The 16519-nt window shown below is 44.6% G+C and overlaps 1 protein-coding gene across 1 annotated transcript in view; it reads right to left on the bottom strand.

The window, feature by feature from the left end:
- The window catches only part of LOC137424913 (A disintegrin and metalloproteinase with thrombospondin motifs 9), a 218665-nt gene that overhangs the window by 97084 nt on the left and 105062 nt on the right, over positions 1-16519 (bottom strand). The window contains exon 11 of the mRNA XM_078776082.1: positions 202-306. Coding sequence (XP_078632208.1) covers positions 202-306 — 105 coding nt within the window. The remainder of the gene's footprint in view (positions 1-201; positions 307-16519) is intronic.

The following is a 16519-nucleotide window of genomic DNA, read 5'->3' as shown; positions in this document are numbered from 1 at the left end:
CCAAAGGATAAGTAACAGCTGAAAGGTGAAGGTTAATCTGAGCAAGTAGATACGGGATACAAGGTGTTGTACAATGTTAATTCTCCACGGTACCTAGAGGAATGAAAGGTTTTCAAACCGCACAAATTCTCAAGCGAGATTTCATCAGCACGAGTGGCGAGTATGTCATAACTGCAGCGATCAATAAGAGCCTTCTCTTACCATTCCTGCTCCGCAATCTGTGCCATCTGCTAGTGGCATGTGCTGTGTGCGGCATCCCCTGTGTGTTCCAGCTGCACTGGAACACCACAACCGTTTGCATTGTTTCTGCACGCACACACACACACACACACACACACACACACACACACACACACACACACACACACACACACACACACACACACACACACACACACACACACACACACCTTTTAATTCTCATAAGATGAGATTCATGGCAAATGGGGCCTCTTCAAAACCTATTATGCCTTTAAAGCTAACAAGTGAGAGATTTCAACATTTTCCACATCCTGGTTTAATCCCAATCCGAACAAATCCAAATCCTAACTAGGCCTATCACACAATTAAAGGAGCAACAAAATAATGAGTAAATAAAAAAATACAAAGAAAAGGAAAGATGGATGAAAAGTCAAAGGAAGAAAAAACGAAGTCTAATAATGTAGCACATATGGTGGAAAAGATCCACAAGGAAAGAAATGTTGTTATTATGACAGCAATGCAGCCCCAGGTCCTACTCAAGGTTTAGATTAAATTGTTGACATAAAGGGGCAGAGGGGGGAGCACTTGAAGAACCAACACTGGGAGCCAACATTTGTGCCAAACAATGGAAGCCAGTGGCACTAAAATGGCGCTAGAACACGTCTGTGCATATGACCATTGCATCTGGAACTGAAGGAGCATGGACTGAAAAACCCACAGACATTGAAGATCCCCAGATGCTCAGAAAAAATGGCCACACTTTGTCTCACAGTATTACTGCGGTTAAAACATCCATCGTAATGTCAGCCCAACCCAATTACACTTACGTGCATTGCAGTTTGCAGTTTCCTCCAATCCTTTCTCCTGTTTATTCATTCACTTGCTTATAGTGTCTACTGTTACCCCACTGACAGTTCTTAATCGTGTTAGTCCACATGTCAGTGTTACCCCACATACAGATAGTTACCCCACTGACGGCACCTTGCTCTTCAATGAGCCTGGATATTGTAAAGACAAAAATATATTGAGGAAGACATCCAGCAGCAACTACTCAGGTCAGCTGCAGAGTGGAGCTTTTTTTTAAAGCCATGCACTTATATAATTGTCACATAAAATCATGAATATCATGCTGAATTAATATAATCTCTGACTATATATATATATATATATATATATTTTTTTTTTACATAATTATGCACCCCGCAACATTACAGAACCACCAAAAACCTTTGCTCTTGGAACCAAGCACTTAGGGTTGTAGAGGTATTTAGGTTGGCACCACACGTGCACTCATCCGTTTGTCGAGAACATGGCGAAGGATGATTCATCTGACCATATCACATTTCTCCACTGCTCGGTATTCCATTGCCTGTGCTCTTTGCAACAATGGACTCGCAAACGAGCATTGCCAGGTGTGATAAGCAGTTTGTGCACTGCAACCTGATTATGGTATCCCGTTCTGTGGATTTTTCAGCGGACCGTTTTTGATGAAACTGGATGTTCGTGCCCCAGGTTGAAATTTACAGCCAATTGATCTGCAGTTGCTCACCTGCTTTGCCTTTCACTTCAAATTAATGCACGGATATCACGATTCTGGAGTATGTGCTTCCGCCCACTGTAGCGCTTTGCTGATGATATCTTTCCCTCGAGTTCCATATCACATCACCTTAAACACCATTGCTCATGATACATCAGCAAGTTAAGCTGTCTTTATCACTGAAGCTCCTGCCCAACACACCTCAACAATCACCCCTCTTTCAAAGTCACTGAGGTCTCCTCTTGCAGCCACGCTATACATAATTATAGGCAACTAGGCCTGTGCAGCATTTTTATACATGACCCTAAGCATGCCGGGATGTTATTTGCTTCATTAACACATGGGCCACACCTGTGTGGAAGCCATTGCTTTCAATGTACTTGGTGTCACTCATTTACCCAGGTGTTTCATTGTTTTGGACATACTGAGACAGTTCTGCAAAACCATCGCTCCCCAGGCAACATCACCCAACATACAGGTTCCCAAGTTTAGTAATTTCATTATTAAATATGTCAGATAGGCCTCCCTTATGTCTAGTGGGTTTCACGGGTGGTACGCATTGTGTGGGATTAGCTTGGGATATCCTGTCTTTATCTCTTTCTTCATCTCTAAACCAAAGCGCTGTCCCCATCGAGTCACTGTAGAAGCAGAGCAGCTCATTTGCACATTCGCGCCAAAACGAGATTCAAATATGCATGCCAATTTCAAACTATCACCACCACCACAACCAGCCTCCTCAACCACAACTAACCATGACAAAACTACCAACCATCTCCATACTACCATACCACAACCGCCTTCCTCCACAACAAGAAATGACATCCAACATCGCACTTTTATTGACACCACCACTCAACCATGCCAGCTCAACCACAATCCTACCACCACAAGACATTCACCTCTCAACTACCGCAATGCTTCATGAACCTGGCTACACCATCAGCCTGCCACCAACAGTGACACCATGGTGCTTGAACAACCTTTTCCACGACCTTCAATCCTCGACGATGGTAAGAGCAAAAAGTGTGCTAACCTTCTTGTGACTTCCTGTTATCAGCAGCGACCCTCTGCTTGACTGCCATGCCATTCAGGTCATTGGCGCGCGTTTGCGCTACGAATGCAGAGCGGGACATGTCTGCCCTCATGTTAAGTGAGAAGCTCCGAGTTGTGGCCCAGTCAAAGACACACTGAAGTTGGTACGAGGACAACAGACGAGGATAATGTCAGAAAGAGGCTCGTCTGGGCCAAGGGACGCGTCGCAACAGGACTAAATGGGATGGCGCATTGAAACTTGCCCTCGGCAACCATGCCTAGAAGAGGCAGGGCGTGACCCCCGACCCTCCCACTGAGCCCCTCTCCCCTCCAGATGGATAAAAGGACAGGATCAGTCAGAAGTTAGTTGGTCTGGCTGGAGTGGTTCTTGGTTTGAGACAGAGTTGAGCAGTTCATCAGACAGTGATCGAAGCATCAGACAACGTTTCAGAGCTCCAGAGAAAGGAAGGAGAATGAGCCAGAACAAGGGCACTCACTTGGGTGCTGAACCCGTGTGAGGTCAGAAAGAAACGAGCACCAGGATGGCCCAAATACCCAGTGAACAGCAAATAACCAGATAAACTAAAATAGCTCAACTAGTTTTGTTCCGTCTTGCCTCTCCCATAGTGCAGGGAAGCGAAAGGCTCATCAGCCCTCGCACGGTGAGGTAGAGGTCAGACCAGCCTTCTTTCTCTCTGTGTCAGTCTCTGTCTCTGTCTCTCTCTCTCTAAACTTTTCCGGATGAGATTATGAATTGGCACCAATGTTATTGTCAAGTCCGTGGCCGATGAACACCAGTCTTGGACGGATAGCCGGACGGTCCTTAATTCCCGAGGAAAACGGCCGAATAATGGCGGTGGTCATTATGGCATGCGTGGAACAGAAGGCAGCGAGGTGCTTACCTGGACAAAGCACACGGGTTGTATCCCGAAACCCACAACGAATAAACACACGACACAACAAATGAAAGTACCACGATAATGATAAATAATAAAAGTAAATGTAATGCGATAAAAATGAAAGGTGAGGTAAATCTAATTTCTAATTTGAGACATCCCCACTCAGTCACAAAAACAGACAAGGAGAAAGATAATTAATATAAAATAAATTGTTTTAAGCCGGCCGGCACTCAGCTTTGCATCCCAACTGGCTTTTAGTTTTAGGAGCTTGCTGGTCATTGAAGCCCAAAGCCTCACAGGCAGGAAACACACAGGATGGCAGCGGTGCCGCATCTGTCGCAGCCACCGGCATAAGGCAAGCAGATAGGACAGCCTTATTTGTCTCCAAAGAGCACTACAGCCAAAACAACACCTCGCAATGCTGCCCACGCGGCCCAGAGCTCCCCACTCTCTTCAAAAGTGCGCTCAAACTCCAAGATCCAGGACCACACAATGGTGCCGCGTTCCTTGTCCAAAACCAAGCCAGAGAGAGAGAGTCTTCTTCTTCTCTTGCTCTCGAACCTTCCCGATGATGTCACACCAGCCAAACGCCTCAGCTCCGTCGAATTCCCCCATGATCTTGCTTGACCAATGACAAACTTCAGGGCGTGGCCTTTTCCTTTACTCGGTTGGTGGGCGGGGTTTAATTGTCGATCGAGAACGTTCGGCTTTTGTCGGCATGGTGTCGGTTATGGTTGGTTAATGGGAGGTTGTTGTTATTGTTGTTGTTGTAACGAAGGTTTTATGGCCAGCCTTGTTACAACTGCAAAAACATAGGGAAAAACCACAGGGAGCAACCACAGACTGGGTCAAACTAGCCTTAGACCCTACTAGTTAACAACACCACCCCTGTGTGGTGACACGTAAACGATCTTAAGCTCACAGTTTTCCCTACATAAATACATCGGGATGTCTCCTACGCGTCCACAGTCCATGCTGCTATACCTATATAATCCTGTCTCCACTATGGTATTTCTTCCTCCACCCCCACAAATGTAATTATGTTAGTAAGACTGTTTTAATTGGGATAAGTAGATGGTCAAGAACTTGCACTGTGTCTCTTTTGTTTTGTAAATACCGCAGCACACATATATCCCTATTGTTTGTTGATGCCGCACCATACAAATGTCTTTTGCCCTGCTGTACTACCTTATGGATAAACCTTGATTGTTAAATTTACCACATACTTTTCCTCCCTCTACTGTAAATAATTACCCACAATACACTTATATTTCCAATCTGCCTGTGTATGTCATTTTTCTCATTGGTTTAACATAGCCCGTACTAGTGGTTAGATGGGACGTTTCAGTTCCCACCGAATGGCTACATACAATATCCGGTGTGTAGTGGCAGTTTCGCTCGGTTGCATCTGTTTAAAATAAGAAAAGATCAGTGATCACTGAGGATACAAAACCCGATTATAAAGCCACGTCACCACCAGGTAAACGGTAATCAGACAGAGGACCATGGGAGATTTGGTCGACTACTTGGCGTTCACGGATGATTTAGCAACCTGCCAAATCGCGGAGTTATCTGCACCTGGTGGCCTCAGGTCTGGTAGTCCGGGAGGAACTGAGGCTCCCCCTCATAGTAGATCCCGAAACCCCTGGCCGTAACAATATATATATATATATATATTGATAAAGAAAAGACAACGTTGAGAATAAAAGTCTTGCTCCTAAAAAGACGTTATATTGAATGAACGCACACACGCGTGCGCACGCACACACACACACACACACACACACACACACACACACACACACACACACACACACTGATAATTGGAGCAATGGGAATGATAAAGAAGAACCTCACAGAGATCTTCAAAACCATCCCTGTTAACATTATCACAAACGAACTAGAGTTGGAGGCTGTATGGGGCTCAGTGACGATCCTGAAAAGAGCCCTCAGAAGAAAACTCTGAGAACAACAAAACTTCACAACTTAGCCCATGAATCGCAATCCTTCACCAAAGCGGGGGTGGATATTTTGAGTCCTGGGACCATCTTGGTGTAATATAATCTTGGTATAATAGACCATCGTGACTCTGTTCAACCTTCTAAAACCAAATTATGGAGATAACAACCAAAGACACACACATACAAACAGTCTTTTCTTGGGAAACCATTATTTAAAGAAAGATGTACCATAGGGATGGTTTCACATGATCATTTGTTGTGATCATCCCTACCTTGTTTCGATACATTTTGGAGTAACATCTCTACATCCTTTTGCATTTTTCGAAAATGTTTTTTATTACCTGTTTCTTTACTTTTTTTTTAGAAATCTATATAGTTCGACTACTAATTTACAAATGTTGAATTACAAACTTTCTAGATGTGTTCCCATTGTCATGGTACTTGTACATACTTTATAGACGATCTAACATTCTAAATAGTACATACTTTATATAAATACTTACGTATATTGGTACGTATGTGGGTTGTTACGTACGTGGGTTGGTGCTGTTACCGACTTCCTGATAATATTCAACCGTGAACCACACCCATATACAGTTTGTCTGATTGGCCCTCGGGCAAATATGTCTCGTGACCCCGCCCCCATCAGGCTGATTGACCGTCGTAGTCCTGCCCACCCCTCTGTTCCCTTCCTATTCCTTTACAAAGAAATGCAATTTTGTGTACTTTTTAGGGAATCCTTTCAAGGTATTAAAATTACAATAGAAAAGAATGCTGCACCAAGTAAAACTCTTTCGGATGGTACCAGAGTTATTGGCATTGAGAGAGGCAGCTCGGAAATACACCGTCCGAAGATGATTATGATGATGATGAACAAGAAGAATTTCGTTGCCGGTTTTGACCGATCTCGATTTGTCCTTTTTTAAAACTTTTGCCAAGGTCTGGAGTACTGAAAAGTTATCCCTGCCAAGACAATCAGCTGAACAGACCAGGTAGGCTCTCATATGTAGCCCAAGCGACTTTTTGGAGAAGATACTCCAACGTTCGTTTTGTATGTAGTGGATGTGCCTGACATTTTTTTTTCTGTGCCATCCATACATAGAACGTACTACTGCACTCTCTGACATATATATATATATATGTATATACAGTCACGTGAAAAAGTAAGTACACCCCATGTAAAGTTTTGACTTTTTCAACATATTTCAACATACAGCTATTTGATCTTCATTTCAACAATATTGATAGATAAAGGTGATATAATATAACAAATATCATGAAACATTTACATTTTGTAGTCCATTGTATAATTTAAATAAACATAAATGCAAATTTCGCATGTGGAAAAAGTAAGTACACCCTTAGCTCTTATAGGTGGTATTGCTTCCTTTGGCAAAAACAACCTCAAGTAGGCGTTTCTTATAACTGTCTACCAGTCTCTGACATCGACTGGGAGAAATTTTTCCCACTCCTCCATGCAGAATTCTTCAGGCTGCGTGATGTTTGAGGGGTTTCATGCATGCACAGCTCGTTTCAAATCCCCCCACAACATCTCAATGGGATTTAGATCCGGGCTTTGACTTGGCCATTCCAGAACCCTCCATTTCTTTCTTTTCAGCCATTCCTTGGTGGATTTACTGGTATGTTTAGGGTCATTGTCATGTTGCAAAGTCCACCTTCGGTTGAGCTTCAACTTCCGACAGATGTCCTCACATTATCGTCAAGCACCCTCTGGTACAATGAAGAATTCATAGTGGATTCTATGATGGTGAGCTGCCCAGGCCCTGATGCAGCAAAGCTGCCCTAAACCATAATATTTCTACCACCATGCTTTACAGTTGGTATCAGGTTCTTGTGGTCAAATGCTGTCTTTGGTTTTCGCCAAACATGTCTTCTGGTACTGTGGCCAAATAGCTCTACCTTTGACTCATCTGTCCAGAGCACATTGTTCCAAAAGTGCTGGCCTTTGCCTAGGTGTTCATTGGCAAACTTTAGTCTTGCCCTGATGTTCTTTCTGGACAGCAAAGGTTTCCTCCTGGCACCACCTCCCATGTAGATCAAATTTGTGCAGCCTCTTTCTAATGGTAGACTCGTGCACTTTGACATCAACAGTGGCAAGAGCTACCTGTAGGTCCCGTGATGACATTCTGGGGTTCTTAGAGACTTCTTTCAGCATCTTGCGGTCTGCTCTCGGGGTGAACTTGCTGGGGCGGCCGGGCCTGAACAAGTTGGCAGTTGTTGGGAATCTTCTCCACTTGTAGATGATCTTCCGGACAGTCGAATGTTTGATTTCAAAATTGTTTGGAGATCTTTTTAAATCCCTTCCCAGACTCGTAGGCATCTATAACCTTCTTTCTGAAGGCCGCAGAGAGCTCTTTTGATCTAGGCATGGTGACGCCGCACACTTCAACAACAAAGAGCAAACCAAACGAAATGTCTGAGGTTTAAATAAGACAGGTTCCTCCAAGATCCTCTCCAACGATGTTCTAATCATTTGCACCTCAGCTGGTGCACCTGATTCTAATTTTAGGTATTTGAAGTAGTGATAAATGTAGGGGTGTCCTTACTTTTTCCACTTGCGAAATTTGCATTTATGTTTATTTAAATTATACAATGGACTACAATATGTACATGTTTCATGATATTTGTTATATTATATCACCTTTATCTATCAATATTGTTGAAATGAAGATCAAATAGCTGTATGTTGAAAATGTTGAAAAAGTCAAAACTTTATATGGGGTGTACACACTTTTTCACATGACTGTATATATATATATATATATATATATATATATATATATATATATATATATATATATATATATATATATATATATATATGTATATATATTGTCCTGTTCATGGCCGATGAACACCGGCCGCAGACAAATAGCCGAACGTTGTTACTCAGAGGTGTATACCCGAACTTGGTGGGATTATCTTTTCGCGAGCGCGGGAAGGACCCGAAGCCTTACCTGAACGGACGGCCGCCACGGGGTTTATTCCTCAAACCCACAAACAAAGAAACAAATATGACAAGGAAAATTCACAATACAAGAATGAAATGCCAAAATAAAGGATTTAGTGAAAATAAAGCACGGAAATAAAACGGATGGTGAGGTAAAACTATAATTAATTCCTAATGTGAGGATCCTCCACTCAGAAACAATCATACAATAGGGGCTATGATAAAGGAAGAAAAATGGTTTGGTGAGTCGGCTGATACTCAGCTTTGCTCCGACGAGGACAAGCGTGAACTGTCCCCGAGTCTCAGTGCAGGAGTGCACAAGATGGCGCGAATCGCCACAGGGCACACTGAGCCGTGAAGCGGTGGCAAAACGTCCTCCTCCTGTCGTTCCACGCTCCACAACGCTCCAATAAGTCTCTCAAGCGCACATGGCATGAAGCGCAGCCGTCCTCCACCCAGGCCAGAAAAAGAGAGAGCCTTTTTCCACAATCAAAGAGAGAGCACACTAGCCAAAAATCCTACCGCCCGTGCCCAGCACCAGAATGAGAGACAGAAAGGGAGGAGGGACGCACCCCCCCTTTTCCCCTCACTGACGTCACTCGACCAATCCCCACGCCCCAGTGCATCATCCCATCTCCACGACCAATCATCCCCTTCAAGGCGGGGCCTCACGGCCTACTTGATGCCCAATGACGAAGCTCGGGGCGTGGCCTGTCAGTTACGATCTTTAGAGGCGGAGTCTAGCCATCCTTCGGGAATGTTCGGCTGGGCGGGGTTCACTTGCCGATCGTTATGTCCGGGTACTGTCGGCAATTATGGTTGTTGTAATGGCGGCCTTTTTGATGAAATAAAACCGTAGGGAAAATCACAGGGGAAATTACACAATGGGGAAATTATCCTGAAGCCCTACCTAATGAGCATAGCTCCACCCCTCGAATGGAGACACATATATGATTTTATGCTCTACAGATTCCTTACATAGTTACATCGAAAGTTCTTCTTCTTCACATCACATGGTCCATGCTACACTATACATTCCTATCTCCACTACGGTATTTCAACCACACCCCCCCCCAAATGTAACAATATATATATATATACATGTGTATATGAATCGACCATCTTGATCTTGCGTTAAAATTATTTTAAAATTCATAGCATTTCACATTCATATAATTTTGCTTGGAAAATCACATAAATTGGCTTCATCTTGTTCAAAATCATCCCCACCCTCTTTGTCTGCTTAATTATTTCCAAAATGTTATTCAGAAAATCCTGGTTGTCATGATACCCATTTGATATCTACGAAAGCATGCCTTGTGTCAATACGTATTCAAAGAATCATAGTTTCATGGTGAACTGACTTGAGATAAAACATTAGGACATTCCTGTAAGCTTGTGCCAAAGGCAGCTAGTGATTGAGGCAAGGCCACAGATGCAAATTATCAGTAGTAGACAAAGATTAACAAAGAGAGAAATCCTCAAAATAATGAAATAATATCACTGTCGGCAAAAAGCCTGGTGTTGGCTTAACAGTCAACGTGGCTCGCTTAAGATCTTAAGGCCTTTAGTTTGAGCCTCTTGTTGTGCTTTTGAAATAACACCATGTGAGTTGACTCAGTGTGTCATCCTTCCAAGGTTGGCAAAATGAGTACCAGCTTACTGGTAACGAGGCAATGCATCAGCGGCACCGCCACACTTCCAGAAAGTATGCAACAGGCAGGCACAGGCTGCTTACGAAACAACATCAACTGCAGGCCAAAGCCATTGGCAGCATGGTATTTTAGTATCGGCAGAATGGAATCCCCACCCAAGGAGATGTGTTCCTGAGGGAATGGCAGGATGGATCAGAACCTACCTGTCTCTATGACGGCAACCAGTGTATCTTGAAATGTACATAAATATGCTACAGCTCTGACAGAGATGGAGTCACACACTTGTACTGATCCACTCCCTAACCCCCCCCCCCCCCCCCTAACCTCCCCCCGCACTACTGCCCCCTCTCCCATGCTTCACTGCAGCTGTTGCACACTGACTGTTTCCTTGTTCCCAATATACCTTTGAACAAATTGCCGTTGATTATTCTCAAACTTTCAAAGTTGGACCTATCTGTAAAAAGCACCTTCTCTCAGGTTTGTTCGTCCTCCTGTTTCTTTTCTCCTGCCAATTTCAACCTTTACATTTGGTTGAGACCACCTTGTTCTAAATGATCATCTTTGTGTTGTTGAAGAAATATTAACACCTGTACTTTCAGATGGGTCATTAACAAAATCAAAACTGAATTGTTGTCTATCATTAGAGAACATACTCTAAGGTACTTATAACATCACCTGGGCTTTGGGCTTTCTGCCTTGACCACTTTCAATTGTGAACAGTACAAGTTTTGCATTCCATCCTCCTAAGAATTTTGCATGCAGCTCCTGCTCACAGATGAAGTTGAGCTGCAATCAACCACGTGGAATAGCCTTCACTAGCTACAACTTTTTGATTTGTCATGTGATATTTCCTTTCCAGGAGTCATCATATTCACCACACAACAATGATGTCACCGCCTATACTTTCACAGTCATTCTGCATATGTTGTACTTTCTGGTTGTCTGCATAACAACCAATCACAGTGTACAATATACACCCAACCCGTCCACCAGGTTTTCACCGAATCAGTGCATAACTTTTTGAAATATCCTGTTCGCCGACTGAGCCTGGTGCTGGCCTAGCGGTTAGGGTGCCGGCTTGGGATCCTAGGATCCTGGGTTAGAATCCCGGTCGATCGCTGAATTAACGCCAGGGGCGTTGACTCAGCCTGTCATCCTTCCGAGGTCGACAAATTGAGTACCAGGTCACTGGTGATTCCCTTGTGCCGCAAGAGGCGACTAACAGGGTTGGTGGCAGGAAGGGCATCTGGCCATAAAACAATGCTTCAAAAAGGGCACCAAGGTGCCCGAAAAAGGCCAACCCCTGCTCTGCGGGGAAAAAATGGCCTCTGAAGGTGGTTCTGTTCGCCGACTGACAGACATGGAGACGGGCTGAAAACATAACTTGCGTCTACTCTCGGTGGCGGAGGCGACGAGAGAAAAGAGGAACAAAACAGTGGAGGTGGGCCTTAAGCCTGGATTCTAGGAGTTGAGGATGGATTACTTGAAGAAAGTGAAAGCATGCACCGTTGAGGAACTGGGGAGGGTCAGAGGGTTGAGAGAGCAAAGGCTGCTAGATCAGAGGAGAGATGTGGAAAAAAACCCGGGTTTGTAACCAAGTAGCTTGCAGTTGGCCTGAATAGCTTCCTCCCAACCTATCTTGAGTGTTATCTTACTATAATTCACCAAATGTCCGTCCCTCTGTCCGTCCCCAGGTACCGCAAAAACGGCTGAACCGATCGCAACAAAATTTTGGGTGGGTAATCTTGGGACCCCCTGGAGTAAAATAGGCCATATTGTTTTTCCAATTTCAGCTTTGGTCTCCAGCATTTTCAGGTTTGGACTCCCGCATAACGTTATTGTCCTGGGTACCGCAAAGGAAGCGTCAGGAAGGGCATCCGGCCATAAAAACATTGCCTCAAAAAGAGAACCATGACAATTACAACTACATATGGGCAGGGTACAGCCCGAAGTGGAGATCGGTTTCTGAGGTTTGGGACATGGAATGTAGGGACAATGACAGGGAGATCAGGAGAAGTGGTGGAAGTATTGGTCAGAAGAAGAGTGGACATATGTTGTGTGCAAGAGACGAGATGGAAGGGAAGTGGTGTGAGAATGGTGAAGGGTAGGAAGGGACAGAAATACACGTTTGTGTGGCAAAGGTGCCCGGAGGGCGTGAATGGTGTTGGTGTCCTGTTTTCTGAGGAGTTTGTAGACAGTGTGGTGAGTGTGACTAGAGTGAGTGATAGGTTGATGATGGTGAAAATGATGATTGGAAAGCTGTTGGTGAACATCATCTCGGGATATGCTCCGCAGGTTGGTCAGAGCGATGAAAAGAAGGACAAGTTCTGGTGTGCAATAGAGAAGCTGATGGAAAACGTGAAAGATGAGGAAGTTGTTGTGGTAGGAGGAGACCTAAATGGACATGTGGGAAGGAGTATGGATGGTTTTGAGGGAGTTCATGGGGGTTACGGACATGGTGTGAGAAATGGAGAAGGTGAAAGGATTTTGGAGTTTGCTGATGGAGCTGATTTGTTGATTTGTAATACTCAGTTCCAGAAAGAGGATAATAAGCTTGTTACATACACGTCAGGTGGGTCGACGACAACCGTTGACTACCTGATGGTGCGTAGGCGAGATAGGGGGCACCTCCGGGACAGAAAGGTGATCCAGGGGGAGGAGGCTGTTTCACAGCACTACTTGGTTGTCTGCGACATAAGGGTGAAAGGTGCGAGGAGAGCTCGGCGGGTGAAGTACCAACCGAGAATGAAGGTGTGGAGGTTGAAAGAGGTGACAGTAAGGGAGGCATTAAAAGAGAGGCTGAGTAGGGTAGAGGATGATGTGGTTGAGCTTGAAAGTGGTTGGATGTCAATGAAAGCTAGTCTGTTGGGAGCCGTTGGTGAGGTATGTGGATGGACAAAAGGACCACCGAGGCACTCGGAAACATGGTGGTGGGATGATGAAGTTGGAAAGAGGATTGACGAGAAGAGGAAGAAGTTCAAGGAGTGGCAGAAGGCGAAGGGTACGGGAGCAGAAACAGCAGAGCATGAAAGTTATAAGGCAGCCAAGAAGGCTGCAAAGAAAGAGGTAGCAAAGGCGCAGGAGGCATGTAGGAAAATGTTCGGAGAACGCTTGGATTCGGAAGAGGGTCAGAGAGCGGTATTCAGGATTGCAAAGCAGATAGCGAAAGAGAGGTGTGATGTGATGGGGGTGGGTTGCTTGAAGGATGAATTGGGACAAATCGTTGTGGACCCAGATGGAACTAAAGGAAGATGGAAAAGATATATGGAAATGCTGTTGAATACAGAGAATGAATGGGATGGCAACATAGAGAGTAACCCAGTTTTAGGACCGGCAGAGAAGATAACTGAGAAGGAAGTTGAGGAAGCGATAAAAGAAATGAAGAGTAGAAAAGCGGGAGGGCCGACGGGAGTTGTGGGAGATATGTTGAAGGCAGCAGGAAGTTGGGGTGTGAAGAGAATGACAGAGATCTGTAATCTGGTGGTGAAAGAAGGCAGCATTCCAGTGGGTTGGGAACTGAGTACCCTCGTCCCTCTGTACAAGGGGAAAGGTGACCCTCTGGAGTGTGGCTCGTACCGAGCGATAAAGTTATTGGAGCATGGAATGAAGGTATTGGAAAGGGTGTTGGAGAGGAGGACAAGGAAGAAAGTGAAGATCGACGAAATGCAGTTTGGATTTATGCCAGGAAGAGGAATGACAGACGTGCTTTTCATTGTGAGGCAGTTGCAGGAGAAGTACATGGAGAAGAGGAAGAAGTTGTTTCTTGGGTTTGTTGATCTGGAGAAAGCATTCGATAGGGTTCCACGCGAAGTATTGACATGGGCATTGAGGAAGTTAGGAGTGGAGGAATGGTTGATCAGAGTCGTGATGGCAATGTACAAAAGAGCGCGCACAGCTGTAAGGACGAAGGACGGGAACAGTGGTGAGTTTGAGGTGAAGGTGGGAGTGCATCAGGGGTCGGTACTAAGTCCACTACTATTTGTAGCTGTGATGGAGGTGCTGGCTCAGAACGTAAAGGAGGGTTTACCGTGGGAGTTGTTGTATGCAGATGATCTGGTGTTGATTGCGGAAAGTATGGATGGACTGAAGGAAAAGATGAACAAGTGGAAGGAATGTATGGAGACAAAAGGTCTGAAGGTGAATATCGGAAAGACGAAGGTGATGGCAAGTGGTAAAGCATGTGGTGAGGTGGAAAGAACTGGGAAGTGGCCCTGTGGTGTGTGTAGGAAGGGTGTCGGAGTGAACTCCATTCAATGTACAATGTGCGCTGAGTGGGTTCATCAAAAATGTAGTGGTCTGAGAGGGTCATTAACCAGTGTGGCAGCTACATTCAAATGTAAGGTGTGCACAGAGGGAGCAGCAGATGGAGGAAATGTTGAATTGGATCTTGGAGACGGCGTGAAGCTGGAAGGTGTGAAAACATTTTGCTACCTCGGAGACATGCTGAATGGAGAAGGTGGATCAGACTCGGCAACGGTTGCTAGAGTGAGATGTGCATGGAAGAAGTTTTGGGAACTGAGTGGCGTGCTGATGAGGAGGGGAGTGGCGTTGAAGCTGAAGGGAAAGGTGTAACTTTGCGATCGTTATGCGAACTTTGCGATATGCTGCATGTGTGAGAAGTGTTATGATTTATGGGAGCGAGACATGGGTAATGAACGTAGAGCAGCAACGAAGGTTGGAAAGGGTGGAAATGCGAATGGTTCGATGGATGTGCGGAGTATCGTTGAGAGAGAGAGGAAGACAAATGATGAATTCCAAAAGATGATGGGAATAGAGCCTGTGATTGATGCTGTGAAGATGAACAGATTGAGATGGTTTGGTCATGTGTTGAGGAAGGATGAAAGTGACTGGTTGAGAAGAGTGATGGAAATGAATGTAGAAGGAAGTAGAGGACGGGGAAGACCGAGAAAGACTTGGCTAAAGATGGTGGAAGAAGAAATGCGGGCAAGGGGGTTAACAAGGAGAGATGCAGAAAATGGGGCAAAATGGAGAAGATTGTCATGGGGACCGCAAGGCTAACCCCCGCTCTAGCAGGGAAAATGGCCTTTAAAATGCATGTTGTGTTGTTGTTGTTGTTGTTGTTTGTCCCGCAAAAACGGCTGCACCGATCGCAACGATACACCTCCATGCCCGTGGGATTCCCATGGGTGACCCTACTAGTCAATATAATATCATGAGATGGAATGCAAGAATAAAAACAAGACGAAGAATGGGAGGTATAGGTTTAAAGAAGAGGATCTTACACCATGATAGCATACTGGAAGTGGTGAGTTGTGTCTTTGGGATTCAAATCTCCATAAATCATGGATGGATGGATGGGATGGATGGGAATCAATGGATGGGAATCAATCTCATAAAAAATCATGAGTCTACACAGGCAAGGAGTTAGCGTCATGTAATTGTACAACAGGGAAGCCAACCTTGGCTCTTCATTTGGCTTGCAGTTAGTTGTGGATGTTACAAATTCCATGCTTTACAATAAAAACTAAGTCATGGGTGCTGCTAATTCCTAACTAAAACTCCAAGTTCTCTCTCTGATAAGCAAAATCATTATTCTGTGGGTTGAAACTGGAGGTTGTATGGATAAAGAGCTTAGTCGAAGGATCGCAAACAGGATTTGCCGATTGGCTTCCCCTCGAGAGGCCACTCGAACATTTTCCATCTGTTGAGGAGACGCAGCCAGCATGAATTTCCATGGATTAAGCCGATACGAAAAACCAAATGCCCCGTGGTAATTTATTAGTTCACCGAGTAAAGTTTTGAGAAAGGTGAAGTGGTCAAATTTACAAGGAACTGCACGACAAAGTCCCAGAATAGCTGTATATTTATTTTATTTGGTGCGAATAGCTGTATATCAGAATTTGTTACCTTAAAACGGGGCACTTGAGGTTCGACCCACGTGTGTGTCAATGTGATTTTGGCATGTGACTCAAAATCTGTGCACAGCATGCTTGGCTTGTACTATTCTCCGACAAAATATACCGAGGCAATTCCATTGATCATTTGCTTTTGCCATGGTCTGGAGTACTGAAAAGTGATCCCTGCCAAGTCAATCAGCTGAACAGACCAGGTGGGCTTTCATATGTAGCCGAAGAGACTTTGTGGAGAAGATGCTCCAACTTTAGTTTGTTTGTAGCGGATGGGACTCACATTTATTTTTCCGTGCCATCCCTTCACTGAGCCACATTCTCTGATCTCTGGTCTAGCACATTCTCTGATCGAGTAAAGGCCACTGTAATATTTAAATCATGGAAAGTTCCAAA

The sequence above is a fragment of the Myxine glutinosa genome, chromosome 4 (genome assembly GCF_964187855.1).
Source record: "Myxine glutinosa chromosome 4, kmMyxGlut1.1, whole genome shotgun sequence".
NCBI classification, from domain to species: domain Eukaryota; kingdom Metazoa; phylum Chordata; class Myxini; order Myxiniformes; family Myxinidae; genus Myxine; species Myxine glutinosa.
This window is presented reverse-complemented; position numbering and strand designations above follow the sequence as displayed.